This window comes from Anser brachyrhynchus (genome assembly GCF_964034855.1).
Source record: "Anser brachyrhynchus genome assembly, chromosome: 3".
Lineage (NCBI taxonomy): Eukaryota > Metazoa > Chordata > Aves > Anseriformes > Anatidae > Anser > Anser brachyrhynchus.
In genome coordinates, this window is record NC_137696.1 from 67,093,486 (window position 1) to 67,112,295 (window position 18,810).

An 18,810-nucleotide genomic window follows, 5' to 3' on the forward strand; every position below is an offset into this window, starting at 1 on the left:
TCAAAATAAGTAGCCACTACGAAAGGCTAGACAACTCTTAATTGACACTCTTCTCATTGTTTTATATGTTTGTGGCCAATATGATTTCCTTTTAATGTTTTTTTGGTTTTTTTTGGCGGAAACATTATTTCTAAGTGGCTGACAGGAAATGTAAGTGGGGAGAGAAAGCAAATTTTTTGAAGAGGTGATGATAATAAGACTTGCATGTCTACATTTCGAACACAACAAGAATATTACTTAAACTGACTTTGATCTTTTCTGGGGCATATGATCCAGTGGGAGTACTTGTAATTAAGAACACCATTGTGCTAATTACAATGGTTAACAAGCGGTTTCTTTACTATTTCTAACTTCTTTGTAAGGCAACGCTCGCATTTTCCAAAAATGGTAGTGATGTTAATTGTTTCCTTTAGACCTTTCCCAATTGGTGAAATCCTCTACTGTGTTGAGGAAGGTGTATTTTCCATTTTCAGTGAAGAAATTAAAGTTACAGAAGTTTCATTGACGACTATTTTTTGGTCTAATATGCTGTTGTGTAAACAAACTAGTCCAATTAAAATGGTGAATGTACTTGCATGCTTATGCAATTGCAGAAGCCATCTGCAATTGCCCTTTTAATAATGGAAAAGTTGCAATACTTCTTATTCCATAGAAATGTGAGGTCTTCGGTTAATATATATATTAGTAGTCAAAATATGTGGGTTAATGGCTGTTTCATTAGGTTTTAATATTTGACAAAAGACACTGATACTTTCCATGTTACTGTCTTGAGTAGTGATCTGCATGCTATAGAGCATCATCTACAGGTATCATGAATCTGAAATGTAAGAACTGGCCTGATATTTTTTTGGATGCACTACATAATGTTTTTTTAATACTGTGTAGTACGTAGTCCAAAAATGTTTTAAGGGAATCTGATTTTTCATACAACATGAAGACCTGTGTTTCTATATTGGAGATCAAGTCCAGTTTCTTGAATTAGGCATCACAATTGAATTTTTTCTCTGGTCTGTAGTATTTCTGAGTTCATAGGTGTACTGCATGAAGTAAACAACCAAGTGAGAACGCCATTTCAAAGGTTTCTACAATGAAACTTGCTTACACTAATTTGCAAGTAATGAACATACTGTTAGTTGTGTTCTTTGTAATCACTGTATTAAAATTTCAAGATATTGGAATGTACTGTGAAAGCAAATTTTCTCTCCCAACTATGTGGGTACTGAGTAATGAGGTTTTTCTTTGTTTCAGGCTTAGTTCTAGTCAAGAATGGATATCTTAAATATATTTTAACAATATTTTTTTGTACATAAGATACCTGTAAAACCTACTAGCCCATTCGAAATGAGGAAACTCATTTCTTTTTCTTATGTGTAGCATAGACTGAAGCACTAACATGGTAGTTGAGCGTATCTGGACAAATATATTGATCTGAACACTCAAAGGTGTTGAATTTGGAAGTGGAGTTCAGCATGTCAGTTTTCAGCTTAATATTTATAATAATCCGTCTCTCTTACATGTGAGCAATATCAATACTCCACATATGGGGCACTTGTGTACCACCCTGGGGAAGATGAAATTAGAATCCTGTAGTTTCCAGCAAGTCATGGTCTGCATCAGGCTGTCTGTTGCTGAGATTCAGGGTCCCCAGGTTTTGTGATCTGTCATTTATTCACATTGGCCTTTGGCTGGGCAATTATATTGGACCTCAGCAATTACCCATACACCAATGTTGCTGTAGCTAATGAACTTGGTCCACAAATTACTGTCTCATTTCTCAAGGCTATGAAGGTGGCAAAAAACTTGTTTGGCTTCACTCAGCCTGATCTCTTCAGGAAAATTAATTCATGACCTTTTTTAAACTCATGTAATTGGATATCCACTGGCATATCATAAAACCTCTAATTAATTCAGTTATGGACAGGTATGACATTTCTGTTACTAGCTTGGAAATTGATACATCCAAAGCGGATTCAGGCTTTCATGAAACGTAGAACTTCAGCTCTTGCATATAGTGAAGGGACAAACAGTAGCCACTGACTTTGGAAAAGCCACATCGCAGATTTCATGGAGGGTATGGGGTTTTACCTTTATACAAAATTTAATACAAGGTTTTTATCTATGCAAGATGTGGTACATGCAGTTTGTATATAGCACATTCAATTCAGTTTTCTGAGTTTTTCTGAAGTCATTCTCAGTGTAGAAGAACTGAATGAATAAGCCACATAAAGCTGGTTTTACTGTAGTATTAATTGCAATTATTGATGATATATACATGTATGCAAGGTCACGTTAAAGAAATAGATATAATAACGTAAATAACTATACATGTGTAAAATTTGTACCTAACTTCTAAGCACATCACACTGGAATGTAGTAGTGAAGAGCAATAAGCACTGTGCTAAGGGAAGAGTTGTCCTGTGGAAGTGTTCCTGTACGTCTGCTAGTCATAAAAATTGTTTTGCAGTTTAGAGATGTCTCAGTTTGTGAGCTGAATCGTGCTGGTCCAAAAAGGTCTGGCTGCACTCTGGTTTTGTTAATGCAACTTTGAAAATGTGGGCTAGTTGTACAGCTACTATATTGCTTTGACTCCCTGGAAGGTAATTTAAGGTATATTATAGACATAGTTTTCTTATCTTTATGGGGCATTTGACATCTGTCTGTGAGCAGTTCATCTGTCCCAGTCACACAGTACCCTAAAAATGTTAGCTGAGAGACAGGGATCACGAGTAAAAGCTATAAATGCCATCTCTGGAATAAAAACTCACTGATTTCCAGTGTGAATGGCATGAATCATGTTAATTGTATGTTGTTAGCTGGTTAGTTATTGCGTTCTTTTTCTCGAAGAATGTGCCTAAAGCTGCCACAGAAGCATTTTTGAGGTAACGAGCTGTCTAGAAAAAAAATATGACATTTCTGTAGCACATACCATTAAACATTAAGACAAAGAGCCTTATCAGGAACAGAATGCTAAATATCACTTTAATATCAGATATTTTTGTTTTTGCTGTCAATTCAAAGTGCCAGTAATAGCATGCGTTGTTGTGTGAAGACAATTGTTTGTGTGCCTCTGTTATGTGGCTGTAAACAGTATGTTGTATTGAAGTATAAATATAGCCTGTGCACATTGTAATACACTTGATGGTCTATGTTCTGAGGATAAATGTGTTTTCAGGTAAAATAGTAGGTCATCAACTGTCCAGAAATTATTTAGTAGAAAATCAACTACAACATTTTTTTCTATGGATTAGTTGTGGGAATTAGTATGAGCAGACATGATTCTTTTTATGTAGTCTGTAGATTCAGAGGATTTGTGCTCTTTTTAGCTTTTAGAAGCTTTTTTTTTTCTTTTCCAGCAGTGTCTAGGTCTCCTAGTTACAGAGCTTTCTGAAAGCTAACAGTAAAAATGCTGACAAAAAAGAGAAATAGGTTAAGGCCAAATTCATCTGTGATTAGCTGAACTGTAGTCTTAGACCAGGAAAAATTGCTTCACATCGGGAAACTGTTCCATTCCAGGAAAACATTGTCTGGTTGCTACCTGTGTGGAAGGACACATCTTACTTCCATCTTTCCTGCTCCAACCTCCTCCACAGTACCTGTTAACATAACAACTCTCCCTAAACACTGTTTGCATAGATATTTTTGGCTCAATTGCTTCTTGTCATCAGTTCGGTTTACTTAATATTAGCATTAAATGATGATGCTAGTCTCCTGGGAAATACATTAGTCCACTTCCATCATTTATTCCAGATTTAATTCTGTTTGTTCATAGTGTATGTATAAATTATTGTTAGAAACTTAAGATATTTTTTCTTCATTCTATCTTGCACTAGACAGCGATAGATAATGGAATGAAGTGTATAGTACCCAAATCAGTACTATGTGTGCATATCAGATAAATTAGGCTTTCTTGTTCAAGGTGATGTACCTTATTTTGTAAGCCAAGCTATCATCGTCCTAACAAATAATTGATAACTGGGAGCATGAAGATACATTATATCCCTACACTCCCAAAAGGAAATAGTGACTTAGCAGCCAGGGAGGATGAGGTTCACAGTTAAGCAGACTTATGCAGAAGTTAAAACGCTACAGTGAATAGTCACATCTGAAAATATGAAGTAATTTTTGAAACGTTGAAGTACATATCTTGACACAAAGCATCTTTTCACTTTTAACAGCTGTGAATTTTTTATTTCTTTATTTTTAGGAAAACAACCTTAAGCAAAAATGTCAGCACCTGTAGCATAATGTTGGAAGTGGCATTTTGGTCATTTCTTTTTTTAAGACATTTTTTGAAGCATGATTTATCAGAGTATGGCAACTTGTTAAAATCTTATTTAAGAATAAGATAATATTTAAAATTTAAAATATTTAATAATATTTAAAATCTTATTTAAAATGTTTGAATTTGGAAAACTTCTACATTTTGTCAAATTATTACTTTCCAATGACCATACTTCTCTTGCACATAGTATTATAACAGCAACATTCTTGGAATGGATTTTCATTATTTGAGTGACTTAAATGTTCCAGATTTGAAAGCTGTTTTAGAACTACAGCTATGATTAAAAGCAGAATTTTATGCTTTGTCAAACTATTACTCTAGTTTTAAGTGCTTTTGTGTTTAAGATAGGTAATTACAATTTTCATATGTGAATTAAAAAAACATAATTACTATTATAGTTAAAGGTATTGTTTAAGAAAATTGAAATGATTTTAAAGGAGAAATGGCTAATATTTGTCTTCCATGCATTCAGTATGAAAATGAATAGTTTTGTCTTTCCGTTGTATGCAACACAGACTTCATATTGACATCTCAAGTTCATAGTTACTGTACAGTCTTTCAAACTACAATCAGTTTAAACAGGGAGATAATTAGCCCTGGAAGAGTTGGAAATAAATGCAGATTTAGTGCAAACAGCTATTTATATTTGAATATAGAATATCTGAAGTGTTTTATGGTTATATATTATGGTAGTTTTCAAATTAAAAACTTCTGTTGTTTACATAACTTATTGTTAACATGTTTAATTTTTAACATGTTATGTATTAGCTTTCACTGTATGTATGTCTGATAATGAATATAATGAATGGTTCTTGCTAATATACTCTCAAAAGAGGAGAAATAACTTTCAAATATTTTCAAGGTTTCAGTGATCTAAAGTTTGCACAACTGCCTTATTTTTTTCTGTAAAAGTCTGTTTGCTTCAACAATTTTGAGATTAACAATCAGATGTTTCCTATATTTAGGTTTACCTTGGCTGTTCACCTTTAATGTGAAATTTTATCCTCCTGATCCTTCACAATTGACTGAAGACATCACTAGGTATGTACGGTTCATAATTTTTAAACTTAAAAGTTACTGCTATTTTATCAAATTAGGCTTCTTCACTTTCTGGATGCCATAACAAGTTCTGTTACCGTAGAATGCTATAGATGTTCTCATATCAACTACTTTCTGGAGTGTGGGCCCAAAGGAGTCCCTTCGCATGGAAGGCATCTTGAGGAAGCAGGAGTACCTGGCAGGGTATTTCTCAAAAAGAATGAGAGGCCTTTGTTTCTTCAGAAAGAAGAATTTAATGATAAGTTGGGATATGATTTGAGGGGAATGCAGGAGGGGGGGGATGAGATGACATCATGTATGAAGGAAGACAGTGGTTTATTTTTGGACTGCAGCTTTATTATAAAGCAAATGATGGTATGGGGGTGTTGTTTTGGAGAGCAAAGCTTAAGGGGCCCAAGGTATTTTAGTTATCATCTAGCTTATGTTGTTGAAAATGTAGTATTTGTAGTTTAAATAAAACCATAAAACATGGAAATAATTACCTTGCTTAGAAGGCAATGGGATAAGATCTAATGAGATCTAAGAACGAAGTACTTTCTAAGCACCTAAAATAGCATTGTAAGACTAACATAAGCAGTGTAGGCAATAGGCTTACTTTTTCAGGAGTTATGGCAAACCTAAGCACTTTGTTCTAACTTGGAGTTAGTTCATTCTGGTGAGGTGGGATATGTCATTACATACTGCATTTAATCAGTTCTCTACACAAAATAAGATAGCTTCATGAGTCTGTAGTTGATATATTACTACAAATAACCTAAGACACTTAGTATGCAGTGTATTTCAACTGTCTGTGAAAGTTTTCAGTGGCGTTTGGATTGCATGTTGAACTGATAAAGCGTTTTTATGATTATAGCTTAAAGCTAAATTCCTTAAAATTTGAACTTCACTTTTAAAACTTTTTTTAATTAAATATCTGTGCTAGGGCATGATGTTTCCTGATTGTTAACTTGCTATATTGGGTAGAAGACTATGTGCAGTACTTGAAATAGTAAATTCTAATATATACGTGGTTCAAGGAAGGCAATTACGGTTTCAGTAATAATACAGATTTCTTCTATTACATTACTTGATGAGCTAGTGACTGTAAGGTATATAAAAGTTAGAATTTTCAAGCCAAATGGAAATTTCAAAGGAAATGCATAGTTTTTACATATACACTTGCAGTCTAAAATGAAAAATGAAGGAGTTCTTAAGTCTACTTTTGTTACAAATTAAATATTTTTTCATTCATATATTTGAAATAAGAATTTTTCTTGCTCTTCAGATTATTTATGAAAAGTAATACTGTCTCTTAAAAATGGAAGTGAAATCAATTTATTTTGTATGTCATTACATAGTAAGGTGTAACGAATTATTACTGTATTGGCTTACTTTAAAAAATGCTTATGTTCACATGTATCTGGAGAAATTCTGCCATATCTTGTATATATTTTAATTGGTAACTATTCATCTGCTCCCATTTTTCACCCCATCCCCCCTCCTTTTCTTTGTCTTGCAGATATTTCTTGTGCCTACAGCTTCGCCAGGATATTGCTTCTGGTCGACTGCCATGTTCTTTTGTGACTCACGCCCTCCTTGGTTCATATACCCTGCAGGCTGAAATGGGTGATCATGACCCAGAGGAGCACCACGGTGACTACATCAGTGAATTCCAATTTGCACCCAATCAAACTCAAGAAATGGAGGAGAAAGTAGCTGAGCTACACAAAACACACAGGTCTGTCAGATACAGTGGGATGAAATTAAATCATGCTGTCATATTTGTTACCATTTCTCTTAAGAGCTTTTAAACTCCTAAACTGAAGCCTGCTGTTGCTCTGGAAGTCTCTTGCTACATAACTGGAGTCTCTTAATTCCATGTGTTTCAAAATCTCAATTTGAAAATAGTAGCTTCATTAAGATATCAGAAGAGAACATTTGGAGAAAATATTTGATCCAAGCATATGAAGTAGTTGTCTAATTCATGGCGGTGTAGACCTAAAAATATTTTGATAGAGTGAATGTGGAAACCTTGATTAAAGGAATATAATATGCTCTGAAAGAACAGTTTAGCTGTTATATCAAAAATGCTATTGATGCCTTACAAACTGACATTTTTCTGTGTGTCTGAATTGCAGAATTCCTTTCAGTTTTGATTCTTTGTTCTTTTGACAATAAACTCAAGGTTTGTTCAATGGTTTTAGGGGCTTGACGCCAGCACAGGCGGATTCCCAGTTCCTAGAAAATGCTAAGAGACTTTCCATGTATGGAGTGGATTTACATCATGCCAAGGTATTGGGGTTTGATTTGTTTTTAGAATAGTGCTTGGTATTAAAGAGCATACTGTATATAGATTATTTGATTTGAAAGTGTTTGGATCTTCAATACTTTCATATAAGCCTTTTGTCTCTTGGTCATGATAATTACTCTGTTAACAGTTTTGACATCCTTAAATTTTATTTTAAACTTAGTTTTATTTAATGCACAGACATGCATGCATCCTAGAAAGAATATTCTAAGTAACTTTTGAGTGCCTGGGCTTTGATCCAAAGAGAGTTGGGGCTATAAAATAAAGCCTAAAAGAATATGTAATTATTTCTGAAATTCCACAAGAGTTAGAAGTGAGGAGTATGGGTGGGAAGAGGTCTTGAGGGAGGGTGCTTTTCAGAGGCTTTTCTTTTTCACCCCTTTGGATGAGTCAAATCGAAATTGCATTACTATTAGGATTTTTTAATGTAAAAATCCAACAAGCCAACTAACTCTCGCTCCCCTTTCAGTTCCTCCCACAAATCCAGAGCCTCAAATCATGAGGAAAATCAATGCATTGTAAGCATATCACTCCTATATATAAGAAGAAGAAAACCAAGACTTTAAAATACTGGAGAAACATTGGACTCCTACAGAAATTTTGTGCACTTATATTTGCAATTTTCCATAGACTACTTCCTGTGTTCTCTTAGAAACACTTGATAGAAATATGCTTACATTCTTATTCATGTACATTAAATATGTCTGGAATATTTATGCGTTTTCTAATACAAGTGCAGCATGGCAGTTCACTTGTTTGAAGCACTTTAAGCAACCTGCATACTTAAGAGTTTTATTGAGCCTTCCTTTGTCATAGTGAAGTATCTGAAAGCATTAGAACTGCTGTTTGCCAGAGTCCACTTGCAGTTAATTGTTATGCTGGTAAAGCAACATTTAATGACAGTGTTAGCATTTGATGCAGTTGGTTTGTTGCTTGTGAGGATATAAGATTATGCCATATTACTCTGCAGTGGTACAGCATATCCAAGCCTTATCAGTAAGTGCTTGGTTCTGTAGCCTGCTAAACTGGCATCAAATGCTGTCAGTGGCACAGAATGTTAAGAAACCCTGCGTAACAGCGCTTTGATTGAAATTATTATGCTGATATTTTCAGCCAGCTATTCATTGCTTCCTGTATCATCTTTGAAATAGTAGGTGAATGTAAAGGATCACTGTCACCAACTTGCTCTGACTTTAATTGATTGTTGGAAAGATCTGTTCTTACTTTCACTTCTTTTAGTATTAGAAATCAAATCATTGGTACACCCACCGTACTTCTCATAGTTGAGTTCGTCCTTATTGGCAGAATCTCTGTTTCCCAGAACTGTGGTAAGTGCAGATAGAGGAGTGCCAGTCATTACTGGAGTCCAAATCCTTTCTTATAAAATTGTTATGCTTGGTCATTTCTTATTTAACAATCTCAATGTCACATTTCATATTCAAACCTGGAAGACCAAGTCCCATTTGCCTTCTTCCCTCAAGGTTTGCCTGAGATAATTACTTGTTTGGAATGTTAATAAACTGATTTTTATGAAATTGTCTCATACACGATAGGATTCTGAAGGTGTGGATATCATGCTGGGTGTATGCGCTAACGGACTGCTCATTTACAAAGATAGACTCCGGATCAACCGCTTCGCTTGGCCAAAAATTCTCAAGATTTCCTATAAGCGAAGTAATTTCTACATCAAAATCAGGCCAGCTGAAGTAAGTAATACCTTTCTGTATTGCCTTTTTTTGTCTAATCATTTCTATCCAGCAACAGAATAACAGCCTCAGTTTTTACTAGGCATCCTGGAAGGCTTATGTTGGATTCGAGCAGAATTTAAGAGGGTTTTATTTTTCTTATCAGATTCTACTGCTTGTATTAAACACTTCTGATTGATTAAACGCTTCTGATGATTAATGAATGACTCCAGCACTTTTTTTTTCGGAGGGGGAAGGTAATAGATGCAATCCTGTAACTTATTTTTACTGCAAGTAAAGCTAGTTACGCTGGCCACATTTTTACAAAATTGCAGCCCCTAGGGAGAGTCAGCCTCTCTTCCTCTGTGGATATAATTGTTCACTAAATGTCAATGCCGCTAGTTTTATGGACGTAACCAAAGACCTGAGTTGTCCTGTAGGGAGCTCTAACTTCCTGTTAGCAGCTGTGGAAATATTGAATTCAACTTTTTTTTCCACTTACCGTTATAAGGTTATGGGAGTCAATGAAGGAGAGAGGTTTACATTTTGAGCACATTTTAACTGGAAATTCTTTGTAGAAAACAAAATAATGAACTCTTTAAAGTATACCCTAAAATGTTTAGGATAGCTTTTGCTGTGTGAATAAATAAAACAAAAGATGTTAATGACATTGCAGAGCTAAATGGAGGAAAAGGTTTGAATTTATTCCTGAATTATTCTGGGCAAGTTATGTACTGTCTGCTAATCTCAAATTTAAATTCATGAAAACTTTAAATGGCAAGTCACTTTTTTTCCCACAGCCTTGTATAAAAGCAGTATTTTCACTTTATGCTGATACAAAATCAGCTGTAGTGCTTATAAACAATTAGGCAAGTTTTAAAGATATATTTTTAAATCTATCTTAATTTTAGTTCCCAGATCTCTTAAGTGCCCCCCCCGAAAAATATTAGCCTCTACACAATCTAATAAAGCTAACTTATCATTTCTCAAAGCATTTATTTTATGTTTGCACACACTTAAAGTTCACAGAGCAATTCCCAGACCTTGTTTTGTTGAAAAAGGATTTATTAAAGTACAGAACACTATCAGTTTGAAATCACTGAAGTATTTTAGTGTAAATAGACTTTACATGAAGTGACAGGAGCTGTATTTAGTTTGAAGTCTAAATGACAGTAGTGCAATACTTACATTGTACTTTTGTAACTTCTGGAACACATGTATAAACAGATATAATATTTTTGCTAAAAAAAAAGATATGTAATGAAACGGATCAGTAAGAGTGACACTGCAATATGGATTTCAGACTGGTATTGAATCCAAGGAAAATGTGCAGCACAAACTGCAGTACAGTTATTTCATGCAGTTTAAAAGTGTATTGGGCTGCTAGTCAAAAAATTAGCAAGGAACACTAAAGTAGTATTGGATTTCTCAGAAGAGTCATTAGTACAGATAGGAAGTGATAATGTGTTTATTACCTGTCATGACTAGCCCAACCAGTATAATTATATTAAAAGGCTGGAAACTGGTATTTTTGAAGTCTTACAAACTCTTATGACAGGAGAATTACTGCTTGTTATAGTAATGGAATTATCTGAACTCTGCCTTCTAGTTAATAGCCAGCTTAAGGAAATGGGTTAATTTATTTGTGGATTCTTTCCAGCTGGAACAGTTTGAGAGCACTATTGGATTCAAACTGCCAAACCACCGGGCTGCTAAAAGGTTATGGAAGGTTTGTGTGGAGCACCATACTTTCTTCAGGTAAATAATTCTCTGCTTCCCCCATTTTGCCAGGTATGCTCATATCTTTCTTTGAAAGGATATGAGGAAAGTTGAGAAGGTTTATCCCCTCTTTTCCCCTACATCCTCCCTCTATTAACATCTCATAGAAGACATCCTATGAGTCACTGACACGGAATTACCAGTTCTGAAGGTCTAAAGTACAAATAAGTGTCATTTAAACTTTCAGCATGCTACCAGTATGGAACTAAACTAGTAATCATACATAGTATTTACTGAGAAAGCTACTTTTCAGAACAACAATCTAGAGAGCCAATAGACTCCTTCAAAAGAAGCTGTGGGTTTGACAGTTAATCTTCATTCACTGCAGTTTTTTCAGTATGTTCTGCTGTTTAAACGCTTAAGCTGAATTTTTGCTTGTTTATAAACTGGACTGAGTTCACAGTCATTCTTTAAAGAACAGAGGATCACTTGAATGAACAGAGTGCTATTTGTTTATGTAATAAACCGTAACTTGGAATCATAGAATATCCCAAGCTAGAAGGGACCCACAAGGATCATTGAGTCCAACTCTTGAGTCCTCAAAGGACCACCCAAAAAATTGGACCATGTGTCTGAGAGTATTGTCCTTAAACACTTTAATAGAAGTGCTTAGAATTTTCTCTGCATTTTTTCTCAGTAACTGCTAAATGCACAATTCTGAATCAATTATTGAAACTACAGTCTATTTGTCAACGACTACTTTAACAACAGAGTTGTTTCTCTTTCTACTTCCAGCATTGAGAAGTAATTTGAAAAATCTTCATTCATTTTTTTATAATAGCACAATCTCCATGAAGGAGTGCATGTACCCATGCAGCTCAGGAGTAATAGATTTAGGTTGAATTTCTTATGCATTGAATAGGCATCGAATCTAGGTTTCTCAGTGTAAAAAGGGCATGTAAAGGGTTACGTTTTCTCCTTCAGTAACTTCTTAAATAAAAAATAATAAAAAATAAAGTGTTTTAAGATGGATACAATCCTGTTGCAACACTCTAGGTATAAATTGTACATACATGCTAGGCAAAGATATTCAGAGAACTTGAGGAACATGATGCTTAGGCAATTCATTAGTAGAACTGTCTCATTGGACAGTTTCTGGATTCAGATTTTCACTGAATGTAGCATATAGTTGAATGCAATATTAGTGTTTATGTTGATTGACAATCAAAGTACTTAATTTTAAAACTTAATTTGAAATGATTATTTTTTTTATGCTTACTAGAACCCCTTAGCTAAGTTTATTAACCTGAATAGCCCATCATTCTATATTTCTTCAAAATTTGAAGTCTGCTTTGGCTGGTGATGTCTGTTAACACAAATGGCATACAGTTCTTTTCTGCAATGGCAAGAACATTAATACTCTTCAAATAATTCATGCAGTGGCCTGGATGAACTATATTTCCTATTTTTACAGTAATAAAATAGACCTAAATGGAGAAAAAAATCTCATGGAAGTCAAAAATCCCAAACTGAGAACTACCATTTGCAAATATAAAAGTTCTCAGGAGTATTAATATGCATCAGATAATCTTACTACAGAAATTCTGACATAATAAAATTAATTGGATTTCAGTCCAATCAGAAGTGGCTTTTCCTAATCAGGCATGACATGATGACAAGAATTATGTAACATATACTTCAACCATTCTGTAAAATCCATATACTCCACTGATGTCATCAAACAGAAAATCCTCAAAACCTCTCATCCTGATTTAAAAACAGTAAAATAAATCCAGCTGTCTCCAAAGATAAACAGCAGAAGCAATTGCTACAGTGCAAGCTATAGTTTTTTTCATTTCATGTGTTGCTTGTGTATACCACAGTAAATTGTATTAAATCTAGATGTACATTTTTAGGTTCCAGACCTTCCGGCATGCCCTATATAGCATTTTAAGATTCCTTGTATTATTTGTCTTTCCAATGTTTCAGTTTTTCTCAAATAATTACATTAAGATCCACTTTCTTATAAAGTACGGGAAATTCATCGAGCATGTGAACTCATTTATAGAAATTTGCAATGAACTATACTGAAAATGACAACTAAAAGGCACTGGATTTGCTTGTATCAGCTCAGCCTTATAGGATTCCAGTAACGTTTTCGAAGAGCAATAGCTTGCTTTAAGAAATACTGTCAGAATATATACCTACATTAATCTTTTGAGGTAAGCTGAGTCTGCAACTCTAGATCTTATCCAAAACATGCTTATAATTCTACTTTATGATGTTTTATTTGAACTTTTCAAGATAGTTTTAACGTGTCCCCAGTATGCTTAAAATGATGCAAACATAGTCTTCAGTTATTTTTATGTAATTAAACTTCTAATACAAAAAAAAAAAAATCAAATGCCCTTAATCAGGAAGTAACTGTTTATCTTGTGTTTTCCACATTCAAATATTAAAAGTTTTTCTCAGCAGGGTGGAAGACAAAAATGGCAGTTAATGCTGTAGCTTTGCCAAGACTGGGAAATAGAGAACAGAAGGAACCTTGGAAAAACACTCTTAGCTTTTTTCCTCATAATGCATAATATACTCTCTTTTGGAAATAATGTGGAGAAATATATTTGTGACAAAGATTGCATAAGGCTGTTTTATAGAAGCAAGAAAAGTGAAGCTTCCGATACTTGTGACTTTGTTATATGTGGCCTTAGTGCAGAGGGGTCGACTAGTCTGTCCTGAGAATTGTTTTCTTTTAAAACATGTTGGAACCCATTAGGAATCAGGTGGATGCGTATGCATTGTAGGCATGCGAGATTGGATCCCTCTGGCTAGCACCCTTGCAAAGATATAAACTTCCTCTCTTAGAGAAAATGGTAGCCTTCTACCTCTCTCACCATTTTTTTTGCAAAGAATCTGAAAATCCTCCAGTTTTGCTGAAATATCTTTAAAATGACGGTCAGTTTTTAGAAACCACTATTGGAAACTGTCTAAATGTATTCTGGATCTGATTGCACTGTCACAGATATTCCCTGTGCAAATGGTTCAAAAGAGTAGAACGAAGTCAGCATCCTATGTCTCTCTGGCACATATATGCCATCATAAGTACGATAGGCATGGTAGTTGTTGGTTCTGCTTGAAAGAAGCTGATGTTCAGAGGGAGAATAGGACACGGAGACTCCCATGCTGGATAAGCGTGTATTTGCAGCACTATGTTGATTCAGGGGAAACATCAAAGACCCTTCTAGAGAAGCTGAGACTGAGAAGAGTTCTTACAGTGATGACTGTTGGTCCATCAACAAGGATGATATTGGAGGAAACAGTACCCTCTGTGTTGAAGTTGATGGCTCAGACTTCAAAAGCAGAAAGTATAAGCAGTGAGGGTATAGAGTAAGAGCTTGAGGTCTTAATAATGAAATGCAGGGAGGTTTAGAGGACCTGTCACTTAAATTCACGTAATGTCAAAAACTGGAAGAAAATTGCAGAATATCTAGTAGCAAATTCTGCTGGACTGTTACTAGGAATTTCTCTGACACTGACTCCAACGCTTAAGTACAAAGGTACAAACATACATATCCAGCATTAATACTACTCATAACTGAATCTTTTTTCACCCTTCTCATGATATGCCTTTTTCCCCACTCTCCTTATATAGAGCATCAACTTATCCAAATCTATAAACCACAATGTAAATAAAACAGGGTTTGAATCTAGCTTATTAAACTTCTTACTGATGAGTGACAGTTCTATATCCATGTGAGCCTTTTTTTTCCACTTGATTCAGCCTGCAATGCAGCTTTGGGACACCATTCCCTCCCTAACTTTGAGGAGTAGCAGCTGCCATATTGGTACCTTGGAATATAGGAAAGACGGTGGAAGTAGTGTGTATGGTTTCCCCTACAAGTAATGTTCTAAGGAGAAAAATCTGAAAGGTATTCCACATAAACCTGAAATTGCCTCAGCTATCCAGAAAAAATGACATTTAATCTAGATAGCATCAAAAGATAAATATTTTGCTTAGTTATACTGTGGAAAACGTGGTAATTATCATCAGCACTTCAACTCTAAATGCAAATGCTAAATAATACGCTTTGTTTTAGAAGTTCTCAGATTTTATGATAAAATCACTTTTTAGAATGCACAAATCATGCCTAGTGAACTAGAGTTGCAATATAATAAGTACTGTTAAAGTGCCTCATTACATAGATAAAATAAAGCCTTTACAATTGACTTTACCCATATTTGCTTTTTAGACTTCTATCACCAGAACAGCCTCCAAAAGCAAAGTTTCTAACCTTGGGTTCTAAGTTTCGCTACAGTGGACGTACACAAGCACAGACACGACAGGCTAGCAACCTCATAGACAGACCAGCTCCATACTTTGAACGCACTTCAAGCAAACGTGTTTCCAGAAGTCTTGATGGAGGTATGCAATTTGACATATGTATTCAGTATAATGATTATATTGTGTTGTCACTCTGCTCTGAGTGACATTTAAAATTGTTGACATTGTGGATATCTAAAATATCAATTGACAGGTTTGTGAATTTCTGTTTCTGATGGGTGGAGTGAAGAATAGCTACTTCTGTTACTTATATATCAGTTTTAGGTTAAGCAGTAAGTTCAGTCACTGTCTAAGTTGTATGGCACTGCTGTGAAAATATGGAGGATTCTAAATTAGACGTACTTTAATACTCCTATCTGTTTTACTAGATAAGCATGCACTATATGCTGTTGATTAGAATTGTATGGTCAGTGGCATTATTGGCCTGGGTGTGTCTCTCTGCGCCAAAGTAGAAAAGGTAGAGCAAGTAGTTTCTTTTGGTTTTGTATAACTTTGTTCAGTGTATTGCTATTCTGGTGTGCTTCTTAGTTACTTCTGTGTTCAGCCCACAAGCTTTCTGTTCAGGTTGTACGAATATCTAAAATGTGTGGATACTGATATTTGGTCTCTGACTAAACAAATACCTTCTGTTTTCCTTTACTGGAAACAGACGGACTTTGCAAAGGCAAGTATATCAGTAGTATGTGCAAGAGACATAGAAGCACATGAGCTTTACTCTAAATTGCTTCTGAAAGATACAACATTACAAAAATCTTCATAAAAATGACAGTTTGACTTAGATTCAGGCATACACAACTTTACTAGAATAAAAGTGAACTGTAACAATGATGTGAGTGTTGCTACAATTAAGCTGTTAATTTTACCTTATTTTCTCCAGAAATGTTTTACATAGAATATTTTTACTTTTCCAAATCTTCATTCTTCTGTACTGGGGCAAATAAGCAAGGGACTCTTACTTGGGAAACCTACAGATTGTTACCTTCTGAAGGCCTAAGCAAAAATAAGAGGCAAAAGCGTGTGATCTATTAGCTTGTGATGAGTTGCTAGCTTTTGATGAGTCCTTGTAGAAACCAAAAGACTTGTCACTACATCAGTATAAACTGTCTGATTCAGTTTATTTTGGCTAGAAACAATTTGAGTTCAGCCCAAATCTCAGGGATTGCTTCAGCAAGTCTTTCAGGGGATCTCTTGTGCTGTAATAGTTTTTTAAACTATCATGCAAAATCAAATCCTGTCCTTCCTTCAGGCAGTAGTCCAGATGTAGGTCATTCTGTGAGTGTACATTTGAAACTGGAGAAATCCCAGAAAGTGTACACTGAATCCATGCCTCTTCTTTCTGGACAACAGCATGTCCAGTACCACTGTTCCTCCCAAGTATCTGCAGTTGAGTACTTCATCTCTCTGAGTTAGTCTTAATACCCTCACTGCACCCCTGCTTGAGAGGGACCTCAGCATGCTGGAGAAATGGGCTGAAAGAAACTAATGAAATTCAATAAACATAAATGCAGACTCCTGCATCTGAGGTGGAATAATACCATACACCACTACATGCTGCAGGAACGACTGCTTTGAAAGCAGCTTTGCAGAAAAGGATCTGGGAGCTCCCAGTGCACAAGTTGAACGTGAGTCAGCAGTGTGTGCTTATAACAAAGAAGGCCAGCTTCTGTTGGACTATTAGCAAGAGCATGACCAGCCCATTAAAAGTAACAATTACTTATCTCTATTCAGTAGTTTCTGAGACCAAATGTGTAGTACTGTGTCCACCATTGGGCTCCCCAGTACAGGATGGGCATTGACATACTGCAGTGAGCCCAGTGAAGGGCCACCAAGCTGGTCAGAGAGCTGGGGGCACGTGGTGTATGTAGAGAAGCTGAAAGACGTACAGTCCTTCAGCTTTAAGAAAAGGGTGTGGGGGGATATCCCTGTCTACATACAGGGAAGGTATAGAGAAGATGAAACCAGACTCTTCTCAGAGGTGCCCAGCAATAAGACAAGGGGGAGTAGATGCAAGTTTGAGACAAGAAATTTCAGTTAGAAATAAAGATTTATTTATTGAATTATTTATTTTCAAATACTTTGGTAATGCTCACAACTCAACTACACAAGTCTCTGAGCAACCTGGTCTAATTAGACTAGCTGAACTAGCTGATGTTTTTTCCAACCTAAATTATTCTGTGATTTAAGTTACTCTTGCCCTTGTGGACCTTGAGAGACATATACCCAAGAAGTGTTCTATTTGCCATCCAAGAAGGGATCAGAAGCTTAAGTTGCAGACTTGCTAATTAGAGAGTCCCTGAAAGTCTAACATTCAAAATTGAACATTTCCCATTAGGAGGCCTTGGCTTCTCAGCAGTTTAAGTGAGAGCCTCTGATGTGGATCTGGCTGAGACTGTTATCAAAAACTATATCGCTCAGAGATTCTCAAAGAAAAGCCTTTTTGAACTTTCAGTGCTTTGGCTTTGTAAAGTCAAGACTTTGGGGGCATATGAACATTCTACAGAAGATTACTAAATGAATTAAGTTTATATCAAAGTTATACTTCTTAAGGCTGCTTAACTTAATGAACTCTCCTGTACTCCATTCCTACTATTTTGACCAAGCCAGCCATCCTTATTTGGAAAAGAAGAAAAAAGCCGTCCTGCTCTAATGAGCTGAATCAGATAAGAGGGGATATTGTGGTTTTGGCTAGGATAGAATTAATTTTCCGCCTAGTAGCTGGTATGGTGCTGTGTTTTGGATTTAGGAAGACAATGTTGACAACACACCAATGTTCTAATTATTGCAGAGCAGTGCTTACACTAAGCCAAGGACTTTTCAGCTTCCCACACTGTCCTGTCAGTGGGTCAGCTGGGGGTGCAGCAGGAGCTGGGAGGGAGGGGACAAACCCAGGACAGCTGGCCCAAACTGGCCAAAGGGATTTTCTGTACCATATGGCATCGTGCTCAGCAAATATATGGGGTGGCTGGCTGGGGTGGGGGGTACCGGCTGCTCAGGGACAGGCTGGGTATTGGTCAGCGGGTGATGAGCAGTTGCATTGTGCATCGCTTGCTTTTTACATATTATTAATTTTTCTTTTCTGTCATATTAAACTGCCTTTATCTCAATCCACAAGCTTTTTTTTTTCTCCTGATTCCCTTCCCCATCCTAGAGGGGTATGGGGTAGGGTGAGCGAATGGCTGTGTGGTGATTTGCTGCCTGCTGGGTTAAACCACAACAGGGGAAAAAAGCGAAGGCCTTTCACTCTTGTTGTTTGATTATGTTACATGAATAACATGAATATATTGAATATATATACGTGAATTTCCCCCTTCCATTTTTTTGCAGGCATGTAGGGAGGAAAAGTCTTACTTTCATTAAGCTGTTGTTTCTGCAATGCCAAAAACTGTGAAAAATGCTAAGCTTCCACAAAAAAAATACTGTGACAGTTATATGCATAGAT

General features: G+C 35.8%; 1 protein-coding gene across 22 annotated transcripts in view; it reads left to right on the forward strand.

Annotated features, from left to right (window-relative positions):
- Positions 1-18,810, forward strand: part of EPB41L2 (erythrocyte membrane protein band 4.1 like 2) — a 113,166-nt gene that overhangs the window by 69,274 nt on the left and 25,082 nt on the right. For all 22 annotated transcript variants that reach the window (XM_080583834.1, XM_080583824.1, XM_080583823.1 and 19 more), the window contains 6 exons: positions 5,248-5,323; positions 6,840-7,058; positions 7,525-7,612; positions 9,182-9,334; positions 10,974-11,071; positions 15,280-15,452. In XM_080583834.1, coding sequence (XP_080439960.1) covers positions 5,248-5,323; positions 6,840-7,058; positions 7,525-7,612; positions 9,182-9,334; positions 10,974-11,071; positions 15,280-15,452 — 807 coding nt within the window. The remainder of the gene's footprint in view (positions 1-5,247; positions 5,324-6,839; positions 7,059-7,524; positions 7,613-9,181; positions 9,335-10,973; positions 11,072-15,279; positions 15,453-18,810) is intronic.